The sequence below is a fragment of the Cydia pomonella genome, chromosome 1 (genome assembly GCF_033807575.1).
Source record: "Cydia pomonella isolate Wapato2018A chromosome 1, ilCydPomo1, whole genome shotgun sequence".
In the NCBI taxonomy this organism is placed as follows: Eukaryota; Metazoa; Arthropoda; class Insecta; order Lepidoptera; family Tortricidae; genus Cydia; species Cydia pomonella.
Genome location: NC_084703.1, coordinates 6141561 through 6164511, shown reverse-complemented (window position 1 = coordinate 6164511; position 22951 = coordinate 6141561). Strand labels below are relative to the sequence as shown.

At 37.2% G+C, this 22951-nt stretch overlaps 1 protein-coding gene across 3 annotated transcripts in view; it reads right to left on the bottom strand.

Moving 5' to 3' along the window:
• Positions 1 to 22951, bottom strand: part of LOC133522254 (calcium-binding mitochondrial carrier protein SCaMC-2) — a 71366-nt gene that overhangs the window by 18034 nt on the left and 30381 nt on the right. The window contains exon 1 of one of the 3 annotated variants that reach the window (XM_061857650.1): positions 9220 to 9485. The exons of 1 other annotated variant lie outside the window; for it this stretch is intronic. In XM_061857650.1, the coding sequence (XP_061713634.1) occupies positions 9220 to 9306 (87 nt within the window). In that variant the 5' untranslated portion in view covers positions 9307 to 9485. Of the gene's footprint in view, positions 1 to 9043; positions 9181 to 9219; positions 9486 to 22951 lie in introns of those variants that run through there. One more of the 3 variants, XM_061857708.1, reaches the window with a different exon arrangement.

Below are 22951 nucleotides of genomic sequence, written 5' to 3'. Positions count from 1 at the left end.
AGCCGACCAAATTCGACACTGACCCCAATAGACAACCTTCGCAATGCCGGCGTTATGAAACTATTGCTTCAATACAGCTTGATAAAAGTTACGTGATCGATGATAAAACAGTTTAGTAAACAGTTTTGTTACAAATGGTTTTGGTTCTGGTCTAATTCGGTTACCCGGTTTTTTTATTCAAACTGGAACAATAATACAATCAAGATAGGAGGGATCGGACTTTAGTTAAGTCTCAATTAACAAGCCATCGTCTTAACAAAATATTAACCTTTTGAACGGCGTATGTCATAATCAAATAGTTACAAGCCAAGGTCATGGGCGTAAGCGGGACAACATAAACCTTAAGGACTTGAACCTGACCTGACAAAGTTATTGACATCGAACGCCATAATACTTGAGTTCTTGTGTTCTTGGCGCTGTGGGCACAAATATTTTAGGCGTTTTATCGTCCGAAGATTTGAGAAAATATTTGAAAATTTGAAATAAAGTATAAGTTTATGAACCTGACAATGGCAAATGATACCTACAGTTTCGAACGCAACAAGTGCTTCTCAATTAGTTAAATATACCTAAGACTCAATATATACATCTTAATAGTTCTGTGAATTGGCAACGCGTTCGGTTGATACATGAGTCATTGCGTCATTGCACGAGACACACTCGTGACATAACTTACGAATAAAAAGTACATGTAGGTATAGCAGTGGACATCCCCAGCGTTCTTAGAGTAAAACATCAGTAGGTATTATTAAATGATATTTAGAAGTACATTATTTATATTTATGACGTTTAGATCGATTGTTCTCGCCTGTTAAGTTTGCTGACGATTAAGATATAAGCGAGATGTTGTTCTGTCTCTGTAATGATATTGAAATGTCACCGCCGGTAACGTAGTACGCGTGCCAAGAGTTGATAGGATCAGTAAGAGTAATAAATCCATTGCGATCTAGAATGAACGATGTACGCTCATTGTGGCGTTACCGTTGTCTAAAATTAATTGTCGTACGTAGTTAGAGCACGAATCGATATCAGTAGACTGTTCATACAAATCCATCGGTCGGCCTGTCAGTTATTTGCAAAAGCTGAAAATCGCGAATAACTGACAGGCCGATATCGTCCGGCGAACTGGTAATCAGTGGGTCCTTTTACACCAATATTTCGAATAACAGTGTATGGCGTGAAAGGTTCTTATAGGAGGTCAAACTTTGCACGATTTCATTCTAAATCTACTTAACCCTTTGACCGCCAAACTCGCCCAAGACCTCAACTGACGCGAGCGGCTACAGCCCAATACTAACCTTCGAGCATTCTCACAAGGTTTATGACGACGCGCCGCATACGGTAGGCGTAGCGCTCAAATCACACACAAATATGCATGCTTTCTAAAGATGGTCTGATTCTAAAGAACTCCAACCTCTCTAGATTTGGCTTTAAAATAAAAGCGGGCGCAGTGGCGGAAAGCTCCGAAACGTAATGAACATAGTCTCGGTAGAGAGTACCATTAGGCGTTGAAACTTTCGGTCCGTGAGGCCCCGGCGCACACTAGTTTTTTGCAGAAATCGCGAAGCGTCTGGTTGACGTAACTGGTGACCGAAGAGCCGGCGGCTTCTTCGCACAACGTATCAGTATTGCGATACGAGTACAACGAGGAAATGCCGCCAGCATCCTTGGTACAATGCCTCAAGGACCTATTTTAGATTTAAGCTACTGATAGTAATCCTCTGCACATATCCATTATGTATATTGTTATTGTAAATAAAATCATTCTTAGTATTAAATTTGTAACAAACAAACAAATTACAAAGTTTCATGTACGAAATATGTATTACTAAACTAACCAATTGATATAACTACGACATCATTGATAAGTTTATCATATTTGTTGTACTTTGCCTTCTCATATCGGCGCGGCGCGTCACTTACAAATTCAAGAAAAGTCTAAAATATGTAATAATGAATGTTATAGTAACGCGTAGTTATTTGAATGTAATCAGCGTTATCAAGATACTTTTATCAGTGGGCGACATCTGCATGACTGGAATATGATGAAAACTTGAAAACCAAGCGGGGCAGAATATGTTCTGAATTTGGAATATGTTTGTAATAGAGCAAGATCCCAGAGCCACCAGACCTTACTTATTTTCTCATGACTAAAATGTATGGTATAATATAGTGTTCGTATGTACTTTTAATGTCTGCATACTTGCTATATTGGCCCGACGGCCATTTGTCCGGTACAAGGTGCTAAAGGTAGGTAAAAATATTACTAACTTTTCTTAAATTCTCATGGCTGAGTTTTATGTATGTTTCAGAAAATATTGTTAAAAATTGATAATCAACATTGCCAGACCATTTCTGCCGGCGGTAACTTTTACCAGACGCTTTAAAGCTGTCAGAAAAATATTGTAACTTAACTTATCACTTATTGTAACTTGACTTATTATGTCTGTAAATAGATAATAAAGATATTTTACATTTTTTTTTATATTCACACTTCTAATTTTGATATTGATACTCAGGGAACTAAAATATACATAAAAATAAGCCATGAGAATATTAAGAAAAGTGAGTATGATTTTTAACCAACCTTTAGCACCTTGTACCGGACAAAAGCCAATATAGCAAGTATGCAGACATTCATGAGAATTTAAGTAAGGTCTGGCAGCTCTGGGATCTTGGACTATAATTCTGTAGACGAAAAGCTTAATTTCCACCGACACCGGCGACACCATACGTCATTATAAACGCAATATCTTGATAGATTTGGCATTAATGATGATATTAAATTTAAAGAAATAATTTGGTCCGATTCTGTTTGCATAACTGTATTTACTTATCTTGTGAATAGTATTTTAATCAAAATTACACATACTTAATCTATGTCACTGTTCCAATTTAAATAATTATCTAGATTAATTTCAGTGACACGTGTATTTAATAAATCTTTTCAGTAGACATATCTTTATGTAATAAGTATAGTAAAAGGTCACAATAACATTTAGGTAGGAGCGGTATCCGACCGATTTTATAGATAAAGCCAACGTGACGTCTATGAAACATAGCTACATTAACAATAAGTATAGAAGAAAATAATGGAGGTACATATTACATTTAAACGTGTGTCTTTTTTTCATGAATCTATCAAATACCGGCTAGCATCAAATTATTCGTTGCGTTTAGACGGGATTACCTATTTAATAAAAGTCTTATACGCAAGTGCATCCCACACTTAGAGTCAGACCAAGCTAACTCGGCAGCAATTTTGATGGCCCAGTCGGTGCAAGTGTTCATCCTCATCATCATCATCATATCAGCCTTTTATCGCCCACTGCTGAGCATAGGCCTCTCTTCTAGTGCGCCACTTATCCCGGTCCTATTTTAAACGTCATAATTCCATAGAAGTTTGACGTTTAAAATATTATGACGTTTACTTAACACTTGCAGTGTCTGCGTTATCAAAATCGCTGCCAACTTAGCTGGGTCTAACTGTATGTTGGTTGCAAGATAGGTAACTATACACAGTCAGCTGCAGAAGCCATCTGGTAAATTTATTGTTTAAATTAAGAACGTGTGTAGATCATTTTGAACACCCAGACCGCTTAGCCACTTCTGGTGCTGTGCCGATAAACGTGCGACGGTGTTGCAAGTACATATGGGAATTACCTATCAGCTTTTGTTTTTGTACTAGACTTATAGGATAGGTGGGCATTACCAATATGCGTGGTACTTAGAGCGAGTGGTGGTCAAGCCCGTAATAATTAACGGGTTTTATGTGAAGTACCATTACCATCCGGAACACCACGCTGCGCTCTAAAACTCAGATTATAGATGTAGCTCGAAAAGCGGCCAAGTTAAAGTGCCCAGCCCAGTCCATGTCTGCCGCATGCCGAATGATTTGTGGGCCAAGATAACCACGGAGTGGGTGCCCCACGAGTCAAACCGGGGATCCGGCAGACCTCGTCGGCGATGGCGGGATAACTTAAACTCCTTTTTGAGAGACTGGCCAGTCGTAGCTCAAAACCGGGACGAGTGGAAGAAGAGGAGGGAGGCCTTTGCCCAGCAGTGTGACACAATAGGCTCGAAATAATACCATTACAGCGCGTTTTGTTTATAATAGATAAAACCATTCAAGCATTGCAGTATGAAAGAAATATTTAACATGATTAACACACAAAAATACTATAAACTGCAGTTACAAACGTGCAGCATCGTCATGGGCGTCAATTATCTTCAAATCTTGGAACGTAAGGCCATTAACACACTTACAGAGTGATCAACCTCGGGTAGCCACAAGCCTTATTGACCTTAAAAACAGTGTGAGACTAGGTAGGTATTTGATACCTATCAATATTTGAGTAAGTTTATCTCATAATATTTATAAGTATTTACTTAGTTGGTGAAATACTGGCTAGGTCGTACGCGTGTTTACCCCTTAGTTTAAAAATGTGAGTCACTTGTACCGACTTGTTTTCAGTTGTTTTAAAGTTATGTATTTGTAATTCCACGAACACTAATCCTGCTATGTTTTCCTGTCAGTTATCGGAGGCGTAGTTTCCCGCGCGCTGCGCGGACGCTTGACGTCACGGCGCACGCGTCGTCGCTGCGTCACGCGCAAATAGGGCTGTCACGAACACTTATATATTTATTTGCGTTTATGTTTTACACGTCGCCTGTAACAATTAGTGTCTTTTTGTGTTGAAGTTAATGTTGACAGTTGTAATATATTTATAATACACATAACATAACTAACAGTAATTCGAAAGAACTTACATGTTATGGAATTACCTAACTGAAGTAAAATAAAAAAAACGATTACGTTTTAATGAATTATTTATTTTAAACGAAAGCATACTTAGAACTGGGGATTTATAAATAATTAATTTTGGGAAAGTAATCATCGTATGTATAAATAATTTACAATGCATACTACTTAAGCGTTTTACACTTGCAAAAATATCATAAATTTTGTTAAGATAAAAGTACGCTAATAGTATGCTTGTTTGTCGTGGTATAAAAAAAAAGTTGTGACTTATCAGTTGTCTGGGAGATATTTGTAATAAAATAAGGCGTATCAAGTCTACCATTTTGAATCTGACAAACGTGCTAATACAGTGACAATAATTAAAAAATTTGGTTATGAATATTCCTTTTCCTCAAGGTTCTTTTTAATCAATATACATAAAAATCATCCATACCAAAATTTCGAGCAATCAAACATCATTTAGAGGTCGCTTTAAATGTAACAATTGTGCCCTACAAAAATTTATAAAAATAAATCAACTGATAAATAATTCTGCTTTGGAGATGTATTAATGGCTTTTTAGGGTTCCGTAGCCAAATGGCATAAAACGGAACCCTTATAGTTTCGCCATGTCCGTCTGTCTGTCTGTCTGTCTGTCTGTCTGTCTGTCTGTCCGAGGCTTTGCTCCGTGGTCGTTAGTGCTAGAAAGCTGAAATTTGGCATGGATATATAAATCAATAAAACCGACAAAGTCGTACAATAAAATCTAAAAATTTAATTTTTTTTAGGGTACCTCCCCTACACGTAAAGTGGGGGTGAATTTTTTTTTTCGCTTCAACCCTAGAGTGTGGGGTATCGTTGGAAAGGTCTTTCAAAACTAATAGGGGCTTTCAAGAAACATTTTTTGATAAAGTGAATATATTCGGAGATAATCGCTCCGAAAGAAAAAAAAAAATGTGTCCCCCCCCCTCTAACTTTTGAACTATAGGTCCAAAAAATATGAAAAAAATCGTGGAAGTAGAGCTTAAGAAATACATTAAATGAAAACTATAGCGGACATGATCAGTTTAGCTGTTTTTGAGTTATCGCAAAAAGTTTTCCCTTCATAGTAAAAAGACTTACTTTAATTACGTACTGATTATGCAAATTTGCCTATTTGTTTAACTCGGGTGAAAGGTACCATTTACTACACTTTAAGCTCCAGTTTAGCTTATTGTGACGGAAGAGTAACTACGGAACCCTACACTGAGCGTGGCCCGACATGCTCTTGGCCGGTTTTTATATCATTGTATTTAGTAGTCATAAGTATGTAAAAATATGCCAGCCTGTTTATATTAGATGTTTGCAAATCACAAAATCAAAGCGACCACAAACACAACAAATGAGTACAAAGACACATAGATACCATTTCATAATAGAATAAAGGAAACCTTGTGGAGATAAAATTAATTCCACTTTTTTTTTATCCATAGAATGTTGGACAATCCTAACTGTGACAACCCTGCTTATTATTCCTAAATCAAACAACGGTGATTGTCGTCATTTTACGTCTGGAAATACAATAGCTATTAGTTCCGTTTCGGATGAGGAAAAGTTGGCGCAAACCGCCAATTATTAAGTTAATAGCATTCTAGAATAGGTGAGCGGTTCCAAAGTAAGGAAACACCGGTGTCAAAACCGACTGGTCGTTTTGTATGAGCTGACCGGGGACAGAGGCTTTGAGTATAACATAACCTATATTTGAGTTAAAACCGTGTAAGATTCTAATGACGAAAGGAGGCGCTGGGATCTCACGAGGCGAATGAGGGCTTCTAAGAAATTTACAATCTTGTTGATTCAGTATGAATTTGTGATAGACTCAATACTGATAAACAAAACCAACGTGTTTTTTTAAGCTCGAACTGGACTATCTATTCCTAATATCAAAATAAATTACTAACACTGTCTGTTACCTTTTCACCGAATTCAGATAAAATTGTATGAATATATTTTAAGTGTTCACATACAAAACGTTTACTCGCTCTAATTTCTTTGTATAAAAATTTCTACCGACGAAAATCAGTATCAGACTTAGATATACATATGTTGCTTGACTGTTCATGTGAATTTTCATGTTATTATCTGAGAGAACGAGATTTGCATAATCAAATCATAAAAACTCAAAAATGCGCGTTTTCTCAGAGATAAAACCTAGCTAGATCGATTTTACGCTCCCGTAAACCTCCATATAACAAATTTCTTCGAAATCGTTAGAGCCGTATCCGAGGTCCCGAAATATATAAATATACAAGAATTGCTCGTTTAAAAGTATAAGATTTCAAAATATCGTTTCAATAAACCATGCTATGTTTATAAATCAACGAACAGCGTGGTATGCAAAGAATTACCTAATGTTACTTGTCTGGGTCAAATACAATATTTGGTAGACTATAGAATTTATTTTGCGTTCTTGATACAGACCTGTCAAACGGTAGTAGGTCTTGGCGCTGCATTTATTAGTGCCCTTTTCGTTATCTGATACTGTCATATTGGAGTTTTGATAAGTCCAAGAATTTGTTTATCGGGCTGGGTATGCGATTGGTGTGCTTTTGGGTGTGATATCTATGTGTCTATGTATGTATGTACACTATTGTTGTACCCTGGTCTAAGCGTTAGTTTAACCATGGTTGTGTTTTCAAGCAAAAGGTACCACATTGTCGCTTGCCATAAGGACGCTCTGACAGGTTATTCGTACTCGTATTCGTAAACAAAGTAATACCTTTTGCTTGAAAACTTCACATGTGTACCTAATGTTCTGTACATGTTATATGAATGTACGCACAGGTCTTATTAAGAATTGCATAAGTACAGTCATGGTAAAAAAATGGGAAATTGTTTTTTTTTTTTTTTCAAATATATATCGAGAAAATGATATTTTAATGACATGATTGTACTTTTTACCGCTTATAAAATCGCATAGCATAGCATAATAGTCTAAAATACATTTTACACTGTTTGTATTAAGTATGTACACTAAAAACAGCTTCAAACTGTTTTGGCAATTTTTTTCTACGCTTTCTTCTCTCCTTAAGACGAAAATGTTTTCTTCTAGTTTAAAATTTCTTTGAATCGCGGTAAATGTTTAAACAGCGATTGTGGTAGTAATTAGTCTAGTTATTATTTTTCATAAAAAAATATACTTTCTCTGATTGGTGGTAATTTTATTATCTAAGTAAATAAGGAGATCAAGGATATGCCATACTAGGGATTTTTAACTCGTTAATTACAAAAATTCGCTCCATAGATTGATTGGATGAATGCAATATACGTAAGTACCTACAAAAAAGGTTTTTTACATTTGAAACATTATTTAACAATAGTAAAAAAAATGTGCGAAAAGTAGAAAATTTGCAACGATCGGCGATACATTAAAACACGACCATAGGGAGTGTTTTAAATCAACACGAGTCCCGAATTACCTATTCGCACGTGTATCGTACAACGTTTTACCGTACATATGGCCCTTTATATGGTATTTTCGACATAGGCACGTAAAGTGCTAATTACCGCACTGCCCTTATAAAGTACCACCATATGTACTGTAAAATACAGATTATTATAAGTAGGTACATTAAATGTATTGCATTAATCTAAAACGCGTTTATATCTCTCGCATAGCAACACCGAAGCTTAATTCTAGAATAATCGCATACACGCAGCCGTTACTAATTTTACTAATTTTTTTTACATCTCGAACGCTCCATCATTCTCTCGTCCACCAAATGTCATGGTCCTTACTGTTATTGACATAAAGGCGATTATGGCTTGCATTATTAATTTTAATGGTTCCTTAGGTCGACCCGTTTCCCTAGCAACAGTCCGCACCACGTGGGCATAAGACATTCCGCACGAGAATAAAAGAGCGCGGGACACTTTTGTAAAGAGCGAGCTAGATCCTGACAGTTGCATTGATAATTTTCACATTACAGTTCCGTATTTAGTAATGCAAGAATCAGACATATTATCGCCGGATCCCTGGTGCGCCGGGTGCGGGACAGTCCCATTCCCCTATGGGCTCCATACAGTGGTAGCTGGTAGGTTAAGTGTGTAGGTTTAGGTATAATTTTTAGGCTTAGGCACTAACCCTTTTGAAACTGTTTTTTACTAACAAAATGTATGACTGTGTCACAGTTACATGAAATAAATGTTTTCAATTCAATTCAATTAGCAGTGGCTTGAATGCTTTCCAAATGCCACAGGTGTCATATCTAGACAGCTCAAGGCTAGAAAGTGGTGTTGGAATTCTAAATGGTTCTCGATTACCTTTATGATCCATTCCCAAGCGTCGTAATAAGATTCCATATCCATGGTGAAAGTCACTTATAATTTCTAATATCACTATGAAGAAAGATAGTATTCTAGAACGAAGTGACCGAACAGAAGTCTAGACGCAGACTGGCACTAGCGGGCCGCTAATTACTAATTTAGAATGCATTTACCTTTGCCAAACATCTTCGGAAGACGATCAGGAAGTCCTCGAAGACGTCGCCCGTACCGACCGTAAGCTCCTCCAGTTCCAGAGACATTTCGATATTATCTAGTTTACACGAGTAAATAAGATAAATACTATTAAAATTAAATTCTATGATCACAGATCGTTTGCTTTGGACTATCAGATCTTATAGTCTATAATACTAATTTAGCTAGGAGTGCGGGACGCGAAACGCGTTCGATTCGACCAGCGAACGGTGTCACACTGGCCTGGCGGTCCTCGTGTCGGTGTTTCGTCATCCTTCACGGATATTATTGCAAACACTTCCCAACTTCAACGCTCAATAGAACCACTGTGTGCGCGCTCTCCGATAACATTAAATTAATACGGTAACAGTTACACTAGTTCGCCTGGATGTTGAACTCGCCAGCGCTCGGTAAGCGAATCGGAATGTGACATGTGACACGAGTTTGTAGAACTGTGAACCGCATGGCAGCGGTGCGAGCCGACGGGCCAGTACCACGATACCCGTCGACTCTAATTAAACGAGCAGTCAACAGTAAAACTGGCGCGATAAGCAGCCGTCTTAGTGATACAGTGGTACAGGCATAACAGCTGATAAAGAACGTTCGGTCAGGACAGGTTCACTGGGGGCTCGGCTGCGCGAATTGCGATAGCGAGTTTAGGTAGCAACGTCGGTTGGATTGGATGTAGACGAAGGTGAAAGCGATATGAATGTTATATCTTCTAGAACGGGGCACTCAACCTCTTGCGCGCCGAGCCCCTAAGTGAAGATTCTATATTCTTAATTTTTTGTCGTTCATTAGGTCAATTGTTGTTCATTTTGCCGTTTCTTTACGCCCTTCTAAGGGAGCGCGCCTCACCGTTTAAAAACGCGTCAGTCGATGACGAGCAAATCTAACCTTTAATATCAAGACATTACGAGTCAAGGCACGCGTCTTCGCGAATGACGCGCACGATTTCAGTATTTAAATGAGAACTATACTGCAATACTGCATATAACAACACCGAAAATTAAATTAAATTGCAATCAATATGTTAAACACTAAAATACATTGGCTACAAAACCTTAGGTATATTACATTTATTTATTTATTTAAATTTAATTGCACAGTAAATAATACACACAGTTATAAAAAAAGGCGGCTTTAATGCCACACCGCATTCTCTACCAGTCAACCTTTAGACCAAATAGAGAAGCAAAGTTGTTTTTAAATAAATACATATTATTGGAGACATTCTTAAACAGATCGACTTAAGACCCAAACTAAGCAAAACTTGTACTCGTACTGTGGATATTAGGCGACGATACACATACGTATATAACGTAAATATACACACTTATAAATGCCCATACGCAGATTTGAAGTTTGAACCCGGGACCAACGGCTCCATAGGCGGGGTCACTATCACTACTCACTAGGCACTACTCACCGGTCGACAGTTGGGACATGTCAGGGTATATGATGTTTCTGAGGAATGCACTTAAGTATAATGTCACAATTGTTTATACTGTTATGACTATTCACCATATCAGATCATTAGACAATATCAAATACAACAACTAATTAATAATTAAATTTCTAGAGCTGACCAGTTCTGGGTAATTATGTAATTAATGATCTAATAATTTTTTTTGTTGTTGTATACAACACTAGAGGAATCATCGTTTACGCTATTAAGAGGTGGTTAACGAAAACGAAAATTGGAATTGCGGATTCGTAACTTCTTACTCCCCTATTCATAAACGTCTACTAAAGTTGAGAAGCCGCTAATAATCGTTTGTCCCTTTCCGACGTATTGGTATGATGGCAAGGGACAAACGATTATTAGCGGCTTGTCAACTTTAGTAGACGTTTATGAATAAGGGGGTTAAACTTTATTGGACAGGCCTAAGGTCTAGCAATAATCAGTGTTAGTGTTACAACAAAAGATTTTACTGGACTGCGAACTATGTATGTATTTGCGTCGAAAAACTATTAATTAACTAAGATTTTAGTTGGTACCTACTTAGGTTGAAATTCAATATTCATTCTTGTATATACTATACGCAAATATATTTTTTATTTGACGGGAGGTGTGTCCAAAATTAACATTGTATGTGTGCACTGTGCACTTAACTTATGTGTATTTCCATAAAAAGTGGCCCATTATTTGTGGTAAAAACATAAATACACTGGATAGTAAAACGAGATAATACTACCTCCAAGTCAGGATAATTTGTCACATTTAGGTTTCCTCCATCCGTCCTTAATTGACTTTCAATAAAAACAACACGAAAAAATATAATAGCATCAAACAATTGTGGTTAAATGTATTGTTCAACTGTAAAAACTGGACAGTTTTGTTCGGTGTGGAAAAAGTTAGTAATAAACTTTTAGTCGAAACCATCGTTTCCCTTACCTTCCATTCCTTTCTAGGTAGTTTCACTGAAAAGGGACAGCCGACTTTAAGTCTTGTTCAGTGAAACATTTCGTCACAGGCGTTCTGGCATCGTATTCTGTAGCCTTGGTTACATCAGAGAAATGCGGAAGTGTTATTTTTGGGGCTGCCGACTGACAACGCACGAATATAAATCGTTAAGTAACAAACAAGCCAATCGATGCGATTAATAATCGCGTAATCGATTTAATAGTACGAAAACGGATTCTGTAAGCGGCAATCTATTGCGCCTAGGCTAGGCACTTCGCATTTTCTTACGAAAATATGGCTATGCAACTCATGAAGAAACTCATATAGGTACGTATATTTTATTTAATAAATTACTCAATCGCTCAACGCTATAATAGCAAATTATCAATGTAAGGCTTAAGAAATACAATACACGTGCTCTTTGACTTGACATACGCCCAGAACGGACGTAATTCTAATGCGTTGTTGATCGAAACGTGACCGCGCACGCGCCTATAGAACTATCTATGACTAGGACTATCTCTCACGTGTAGTAGTAAAACACATCAAATATGTAGTACATAATAGGTACACCCCCCCTCTCTCTCTCTCTTGTCGAGGGATCACTTCCAACTAACCGTTAAACAGCAGAGAGATACATAAGACACGGTGGAAAAAATAAATATTGTATATATGTCTTACATTAAATATACTTAATCAACCGAACATGCTTAAAACTACGGTCAGTCGAGATTGACAACCTCACATAATGGAAAGCGATAGGCGATTTACATTGACAGTAACCGATTGATTGAGTTAGACCAAGCTATTAAGTTGGCAGCGATTCTGATAGCCCAGACAGTGCAAGTGATTTTTTATAGAAGTTTGAAGTTTAATGCGTGTTGAGCTATTTATGAGCACCTTTGGCTCTGATATATCTGATGGCGACTGTATGTCCAATCTTAACTGCTCTAGTTTCGTAGAATTTTAAAACAGGCACTCATTGTAATGCCGCTAATAGCATAAACATTGGCACAGAAAGTATTTCAAGAATACGTAGGCGTAAGAAAAGAAACTACAGGTATTTATATTTGTTAAATAAATGTTACTCTTTCTGCTAACGGGGAATTAAATAAGAACTGAATGTACGTTAGCTATTCTTAAAAGCTTATATGTATGCCTGCATGTATGTTATTATGTTAGTGTGAGTCAAATCTTGGAAGCTAAATTTGACCCACTTCCCGATTTCCGATTAAGCTGAAATTTTGCATACATATGTAAATCGGATGACAATACAATATTGTATGTAATATATGTCATCACATGGAACTGATCTGATGATGGAGACAGGAGGTGGCCATGGGAACTCTGTGATAAAACAACGCAAACGAATTGTGTTTGAGTTCTTAGAATTATCTCGGTTAGATATTAGTTGCCTGTGAAAGAAATGATCATTCAGCGATAAAAGTTGTACCAAAAATGATTGTTTTGCCAATAACTCAACTCACTTGAAATAAAATGTAAAAAAAAAACTAACAATGTCGGACCAAGAGGCCGATTTATGAATTCATAATGATTAGACATAATGAAATGTGATGTTACAGTGATATTGCCTATTCTTCGTAGTTCTTCTCGTGTTGAAAAGGACTGCTGCTGCTGGAGTGTACTTTTCTAATGTTTTTATTCCGTGAAGTGTAAAATAATGTAATTAGAACTAACGATAGTCAACATCACTATTATTACTACTACGTCGCTTACTAAGAACATTCTATTGACACCACGGTTCGAGGAAGAGATAATAGTTAAGCTAGTTTAAAGAGTTTATTTGTACAGCTTACTCGTAAATTGTAGGAATGTGCATTTGGTAACCAGGCGAAACATTCTTTTGTTACCGAATCTAATCTATGATATAACATATTGTGATTATATAAATTATGGAGTCTGTTTTTTTATGATATAAGAGGAAAACGAGCAGACAAATCGTCTGATGGTAAGCGATTACCGTTGCACATGGACACCTGCAACACCAAAGGGGTTGTAACTGGGTTACCGAAGTACGAAAGTACGTTCTTTTCTTGAAGTTTTCGTGGGTTACGGAAGTACGTTTTTTTCTTGAAGGTTTGAAGACTTTGAAAGTTGTATCGGTCCGGACTTCGTAAAAACCGCGGACGACAGTTCATTCCACATGGAGATTGTGTTTCTACAAGGTGTAACAAAGATGGTGGGATCCGTTTAAGGACATATTCTGTATCGTATCCTGATTAGGAAAAAGTTGAAGAAGAAAAATTTGGACCACTTATTTACATCCTGTGTTACTATGGAGTCTGATTTCTACGCTAAGTTTGCTCTTGGCAGCGATAATGTATGGGAGTGCTATAATTGACGTAGCACTTTCGTGAAAACTTAGCATGGTAGCAGTCTGGCTTCAGACCATAACAATCGGTTCATAATTTTTAAATTTGCTTAGTAATTGAATCGAATGCATCGGCATTATTATGCCTTAATACTTCTAGAACCTTACAGAGCCAAAATAAACGAATCTGATTCAGATCTCATTAATGCCATTCATAAAATTCCGAAGCACTCAAGTAAAAGCTGTCGTTAAAAGCACTTATTGCCTGGACGTACGATCGAAATTTCCTTAATTTGTGTGAACATTGTTTATTTTGTAACTAACTCATGCATGCTGAGCTCATCCGTCCGCTCTTCAAGCGCTTTAATAAAATCTAGACTCGAGCAGTTATTAGTAGTTTAGTGTATAGATCGAAATTCTAGAATGTGAATTAGTTGTTAGACATAAAGAGACGCGTAAGGCACACGTCCGACCGGGGGCTTAGAAAGCGACTTGCTCTGGGCTACGAGTATTTACTCTCGCAACAACTAGGGTTGCCATACGTCCCGTATATACGGGACTGTCTCGGTATTCAAGTATCGCTGCCCGTAATTTTCGCCCTCCCGTTTTTGTAACGTATATCAATACCGCTGCAGAATATAATGCAGAATACCTGTATGTATAAATTAAATTCCATTCCAAACAGAGACTCTTTAACCCCTTGTTTCCTCTCCTATATGAGTTAAAGTAAAGCTATGTCTATGTGAATAATATAACGTACTTGAACAGCTAATTCTTGTTAGTTTCCAAGTAAAACGACATGCTGAAACAACAAGAAATGTCTGATATTCGTTTTCGTGGGGGGTGGCTTTTTGGCGGTGGATTTTAGTACGTTATTTTCTTTAATTAGATGGGGTCAAGGCTTCTTAGACAGCGCTATAACAAGTAAACTCATAAGAAAAAGTGTGATGCAATCGTACACATAACACGCCCTCAGTGACTTTACATGCGATACCACTTTACAGACGAGATAAGTTTACGCGAATCACTGTTTTTGTATTTTCGAGATATCAGTCTAAAGTGCAGTTAGCAGGTCATTTGTATGACCGATCCGGAGTTGCTAAATTTGGCAAAAACAAAACGTAACAGTCCTTAGCAATTGCAATAAAAACACAAAATTAAATTAGACCAAGGAAATTAAAGTATAGTGAAACGAATCTTCATGCATACAGTTATTATATCAGCAAAAAGTCATAATAAAGGAAGTGCATTTGCATTCAATATCATATTCATTATTTAGTACGATAGCTTAGGTAGTAAGTTAAATATAGCATTTGCAGTTATCACCATTACTAAGCAGACAACTTGTTCATACAAATTACAGACGATTTGGTGTATCCTAGTGTAAAATCGTCACAAACTAGTTTCAAGATCAAGCCGTCAAAAGTACCAGGCGATTATAATGAACAAAGAGCACGAAACACGAGCCAATGATAATTAGGTATTACGTAACGATGATTGTTTGGTCACGGGCCATTTGACGAGGTAGGTACTTAGGGTGTGACCGGGTAGCACTGACCATTAGCTACAATGTACTAATGGAAGCAGGACCGGTCACAAACAACGTAAGATGCGTCTAAAATTAGTAAATATATTAAAGCAGCAATTAGTTTAATTATATAATAATAATACAGAGACAGCTTTTCATAGGTCTAATAAGGTTTATAATAAAGTGTGTTTACAGGTTGATTAATAACCAGTTGTTGCATACATGAATGTCCAAAACATGCTTTCGAATATTGGAATGTTTTGGTTTGGATGCGAGTTGGAATAAAAAGATAATAGGTGCGATTATTGGGAAGAATAGTTACTGTATATATTTGTGGCGTTCTATTTGTCATAAGGACCCTTTAGGCATGCAATGTCACTTTGAGTAACTAAGTTGCCTAGTTGCATTGACCTGATTGACCAAACATCTAATTAAACCACGGACTAGATACTTATGATTAAGAATGACATTGTTATTATTAACAGTGTAATGAGAAATTAATTACTTAATACGGAAATTGTAATGGAACAAATGAATGCCAACATAATTAATGTCATTCTCACTGGTAGAGTCTCATCCTCAATATAACATTAAAACAATCGTGACGTCAGCAAGCTGCACACCTGTGTGTATAAAGTGAACATTAACACCTTTTTCGCCTGGCTTGACTAATTGACGTATGTGACAGAGACAACTATTACTATAAGCCCTTTCAGAGTTAAACTGACTGTTAGCAAGTGCATGAGCGTTGCGCGGAACCGGCGAGATCCAGTTTGGCATTTGACATTTCGCAGAAGGTACTGGATATGTTTTTCTATAGTTTGCTCCATTTTGGGAGAGTCGAGTGTCTGGCGACCGAGTTCTCTGCACACTGTACAGTCACGGACGTAAATTGTTGAACCATTTAGGGTTTACTTTACATTGGATACGTCATAGCGTTAGTATTGACAAGCAACCATGAAGACGAAAACAAAAATTAAAAGAGATAGCTAATTTTGTTCTTTGCCCCACGAGGCCGATTTTGAGATAAAATTTCCAGAAATAGATATTTCGTATGAAACTAAGCCAATTACCGGTCTGTTCTGGGCATCGTTTTGGCAAACAAAATGTCAAAACCTGTTTCATGTATGCAGTCCAGACTATCTACTTCCGTAAGCTTCATGGATGGACAGAATTAAGAAAAAAATAGTAGATGATTTATGTTGATTATTGTATACTACATCAATACTAGAAGAATATTATTTATAAAAGTTATAAAAAACTACAGATTGTTGGCATAAGTTTAAACAAAGGAAAGATGAGATTAGGTCGATGGCATTCAGCCATTTTGTCAGTTGGCGCAACCGCAACTGGTATAAGTACCTTATCGGGTTAGTAAATATACGAATAACCCGATACTTAGTATCACAATTATAATAAATATTGAGGCGTGTAAACGACTAGTGTAAACTTGAGGATGAAAAAAAAATTATCAGCTTTTTCGCTTGAAGTGGGGCCTTACAAATGCAGGGGTTACCTAAAACGATGTAGGTGCCTATGATCTGTACAGAATTCCCTCGATATTAACCAGGATATCATTATCCTGACGACCAGGGGCCCGATTCTGATTTTATTTTCTTGTTCTGAAACTGTTATGGATTTGATCCATCAAAATGCCACTGTTCACGGGCGACAGTATTGAGACGAGCTTCAAGCATCTTAATGTCAGTCAGCGACATTTACAATGATTCGACCAGTTCCTTGTTCGTTGTTCATTAGTGTTTATTGTTGCCTCTAAAAGGAAACAAGTACTTACGCAGTAAAAAGTGAATGGTGTTAACCACACACGTCTACCAAATTTAATAGATCGTTGATAGTCGTTTGTCATTAGAAAGGGACAACATTTTAAAGAGGATTGCTAAGTTTTAGCAAAAAGTGTTTTATTTTTCGCTAACCTATATGTCACTTTTAGGTTGTACAATGTACTAACCTATTAAACTCTTAACAACAGGTTAAACTAGGAGATGGACTTTGATTTCTCTACTCAAGATTTAACACGAAATCTATTAGGTACCGTATTGGGTCGACTGCATATAAATATATACAAGATTTATGAGTTAAAATATGAACCTTATTTATAAAGTATAGTAATGCCTGGGATTCCCATAATATATTCATATCTAGGGTAAGCCCCAGACCTCCTCCTAGAGACAAATGGATTAACGATCAAATGTACGTCGAAGAGGGAAGCCATATTTGGTACACTGATGGTTCCAAGAAAGGCAGTGATGTAGGATGTGGGATCTATGGTGAGAGACCTAAGTTCAGTGCTAGCGTCAGCATGGGCACACAGGCCTCAATCTTCCAGGCAGAAGTCTACGCCATCAACAAATGTGCGGAGATTAATCTGGATAGAAACCTAAGACACCAACATATCTACATCAACTCAGACAGCCAAGCTGCTCTTCTGGCACTAGAATCCCTGGAGTCAAACTCGAAACTAGTCCAGAACTGTAAAACTAACCTAAATGCACTGGCTAACTCCAACAAAGTCATACTTAGATGGGTACCAGGGCACTCCGACATTATCGGAAACGAAGAAGCGGACGAACTTGCTAGAAAGGGCGCAGACACACCCCTGGTCGGCCCAGAACCGTTCTGTGGAATCACAAAACGGGATGCATATTCTCTGCTCAGCAACTTAGAAAAAACAAGAGCAATCGATTGGTGGAAATTCGTCAAAGGACAAGAACACTCGAAAGCTCTAATCAAAGGGTTCAACAACAAATTTGCTAAGGAGCTCTTAGAGCTCAAAAGACATAAAACCTGCGCGGTGACCAGAATATTGACTGGACACTGTAAGTTGAACAAACACATGTTTCAAATTGGGAAGAAACAAGACGCGACATGCAGGTTCTGCCATGAGTCAGAGGAGACTGCAATGCACATTCTCTGCTCCTGTGGACCACTAATGTCAAAAAGAAGTACCCACTTAGGGCGGCACGTATTGCAACCCTATGAGGTACAGAACATTACGGCCCAAAGAATCTGGAATTTCCTGGATTCAACGGGCATCAGTAATGAACTTTAAAGGGCTGTCACAATAGATCACTACCTGGTCGAAGTGGCACTCAAAGGCCCGAAACCCCAATAATAATAATAATAAGCCCCAGACCGAGGAATTCGACAAATATTAAATAACAATTATGAACAACAATATAGGATAATTTTCCTTAACAAATGAAAGTAAACACAATGAGTAATAGCCTCCATTACATTTCTTCATAAATATATACTTACAAGTACCTATTGTAAAATGATATTTCACAATCACCTAATGCGGTCCAGACGCTATCATTAACTTATATTAAACCCTATTTGGATTGATCTTAATTCCCTCTCCTCATTTTCAACCTAGTATAAATAAAAATTTATATTCTATGAAGAAATCTCATATTCTCTCTCTTCTCGCTTCATATTCTCATCAATAAAATAAAAAATCTAAATAGTTCAAAATTACCAGTGGCAGGTATGGTCTGCAATACTATTAGCTTAGCATCTTTGTATACAAACTTCTATGCAGGGCGGGGGGTCAGTTTTCTCTGCAGCTGACTGTACATTAACCAGCAGAAATAGCTAACCGAGCAAGGTGTTCCAAATAATTTGAAATAACGTTTTAGCAACACTACTTTTAGCGATAAAACCGCTTGCTGTCTGCCTCTACATTTAATCAATGGTCTCTTTGAAAGATACAAATTTTTCCTGAGGTGTGCGAATAAAGAGTATTCTATCTACATATTTCGTTGCAAAAAGAATAGGAACCCGCTTAGCTACTTTTGCAGCGGACTGATAGCATGAAAGTTGAAAATATGGCAGTGCGATATAATACCAAGATTCTTGAAATTTTATTCGGCCATAATCCCAACCCGAAACTCATTTTCGCACTAGTAATGCAATTGGCATAGGTGTGTCCATCACGTGCATGAAACGTATGTATAACGTATGTGCTTACTGTATGACGCGACGCGCTAAACGACATGTCAATGACATGAACACAGTTACTATTTGCTGTTGAATAATATAGTTGCCCGATAAAGGGGAGGAAAGTTTCTTTATCAAGTATTTGCTTTTGGACTGTTTTTATTATACGAAAATCAGAACATTCGCACCATAGCTTTGCGCTCGTTGGCGACTGCGAAAACTCACTCAACAGTAGTCACAGTGCAGTGCATATAGGGGTTTACGCGGAGGATCTTGTGGTCTAAATTGGAAACTTAAACTTCACGTTATACCAAGTGCTGCCTCATACAATTCACGCACTCTACCTTGCCCATTGTGGATTCTGCCATCTTGTGGCGTAAATTAAAAACTCCAGCTTGACATTTACATTTCGCGCCAATAAATAGGGGGCTCTTATGCTGCGCTCTTCAGTTCTTGTATGGCTCGCAGTTGTAAGCACAACGTTTCTAATTGACCATAAGTATTTACGTATTTGCAATATGGTTTAAGAGTTTAATATTTTGATTTTTACACGTTTAAATCAACGGCAAATATTTACACCGAATAAAAACTTTAAAAGGTTTAAGTTGGGTCGATAGAAAAAAATCACGAAAATGTGTTTAATTCTCACATATTTTCAGTTGTATATCGTTACCCTGCAAACCATAGCAGTATAAGTTGTTTGTGTTTTGCATTTGTCGCGTTGAGATCTGCTAGGCATTCCCGGAAGCTGGTGGCACAACATCCAACATTTTTTTCTGAGGAAATAATTTTCTATTAATGTAGAAAATTATAATTATTTTAGCATGCAAGTAAGGCGAAACAATAGTTAATTAATACAATTACTTATGACTGCTATATGGTTATGGTTGTCACTATACAATATAATATGTATCATACCATCTAATAAATACTTTTTTCTGAGTAAATTACAACTAACTGTTTCTTTGAGGCTTTCTTAATGCCTAGGGAAACAGTTGTTCATTAACAAAGATTAATTATAATATTATCGCGTTTCGCTAATAAACATTAGCGAAACGCGATTGAACTATGAACCTTGATTTCTAGTTTATAGCTAAGGCAATAATGATAAAATAATTGGCATAGCATGGTCTTAATAATTTTATTATGTGTGTATTTTAATAGTTATTAACAATTTATCGAATGTCTAAAATGTGTCTGACCTACATGCCAAAAACCAGGCCAAATTTTGTGCTTTTGAATTTGGAACTTTCTTTTATATCTATTTTATAGTTCAAAACTCCATTTGAATTTGTACTTGTATAAGTACGCCGGGACTTGCGAAATTAATAATTAATTATGGCTTATGGCGCTTCAAGTAGTTATCCTATAGGAAAACGAGGATGTATTAATTATCGCCTACAAGCCTCAATTAGCTATTGATCGTTTGTGTTAGTACAACAGGCCGTTATTGCATCTTTTCGCAGGAATACCTACTGATAAGTTACCACTTGCCCAAAAACGACAGCACCACTACCAGAGAGTCGAGCGAAAATGACAAACTGCAAACGCCAACCGATAAGTAAACAGAGAGTCGAGCGAAACATGACAAACTGCAAACGGCAACCGATAAGTAAATGACAAACGCAACGAAAACTGACGAGATCTTTGACATTTCCGTACAATGGAGTTTGCCGGTCTAAGTATTTTACAGATGGCGCCAGCATAGCTTGCCCTGTCAATTCTTAGAATTGTGTCAAATTATAGTTTTATTTTTGGAATATTATGGCCTGGATGCCAGCCCTATGAGCCAAATCTCAAAGAAAAAAACTAGAAAGAGGCAAGCTATGATGGCGCCATCAATGCAAATCTTTGACAGTTGCCAACCCCATTATTTTTAAGTTTTATTTAACGTTTTCTGAAAACGATTGTCAGTTGGCTAGCCAAATCTCTTTTATGCTCGGTCTTTTCGTGTATGTATTTCATTTGCTTTAACATAGATTAAACTACGAGACAAATCTAGAAAATAGCCGTACGCTCGCTCCCCGGCGTCAATTGAGGCTTGAGGCTGAGGCCATGCTAGACGGACGGGGAAGTGCCGCGTCACATTGTTTATAGTGGAATATTCTGTGGTGTTATTCTCTTATTTACGTCTAGCCGGTCGCGAATAATTACCCTACGAGTATGGCCCTTGGATTGGAGTGCTCAAGGTTACTTATAGGCTGAGGTCAAGTCCGAAAGACATAAGAGTCTCACGAACCCGCCGAAATAGCCGCTTTCATACAATCCAAGTTACGCTCTCATTACACAACGAACACATGCTTAAATTACATAAAAAATGACATGAACATTTACGTATCATATGTATATGTATAATACTAGTTTTCGATATAGGTATACAAAGAAAATAGAGCGAGTAGAAGTTTTGTATGCAACACTTCTATGTTACCACCACGCAAAATAGGCGCGATAATATGACGTCGAATTGCGGAAACCAAGCCCACGAATACCTATAACCTACTCGTATAACACTTCTATGTTACGTCGTTTTAAAAAAAGGTCAGCAACTAGGCTCGCGTTACTCTTAAATGTACAAACAATTATAAGTAGATCACAAAATTGTGTATTTCCCATTTTCTGTGGCCAGCATCAATAGTATCGTATCGTATGAAACAACCGTATCTACCACCCTCGATTACCTTTCTAATAAGTGATACATATATCTCGACAGTTTGCGTTCAAAGGTATCTGCAATAATCGCTCGCGACCCATAGTTAGGGACATGTTGGTATAAAAACATATATGTTTTTGTTGAGCTGCCAGATAATGAATACCCTTGACGCAGTCTGTTGTGCTACTTTTCATGCTGAATGAGCAATTGATATCAACACTAAATTATGAAAATTTAAAAATTCTACAAGAGGCTAGCTTCGTCTAAAGTTTTATACATAATATATATTCATATCAAGATTTTTTGCTAGCTAAACATCATAGGCGTCGTTAACTTAAGCGTAGTTATATTATTGTATTTAATAAACGTGTTTTCTTGATTACTGTACAATAATTTTATATGACCACAGAAAACTACGAGTATTATGTTTCGCCTTTGTTTATTTTCATAACATTTCAATAGCATTTGTTCTGTTATGTCAACCAGTAGGGCTAAGATGGTCGGCTCTTTATCATTTGTCACCACGCCTGTCACGTTCTAACAAGTATGTAAGCGCGAAGTGACGGGCATAGTGACAAGTGATAAAAATGGAACCATGATGCCACCACAGCCGCGGTATCATGGTCTCGTTTTTATCACTTGTCATGTTATGCGTCACTTTCGCACTTACATACTTGTTAGAACACGACAGGCATGGTGACAAATGACAAAAAGCCGACCATCTTAGCCCTACAGGAATCGAATAAACTACAACCAAAAGCATGGTTTAAATTGCATTTTCTAACTAGGACGGCTATAATTTATGTAGCAATATAACAAGTCAAATGCGGCAACAA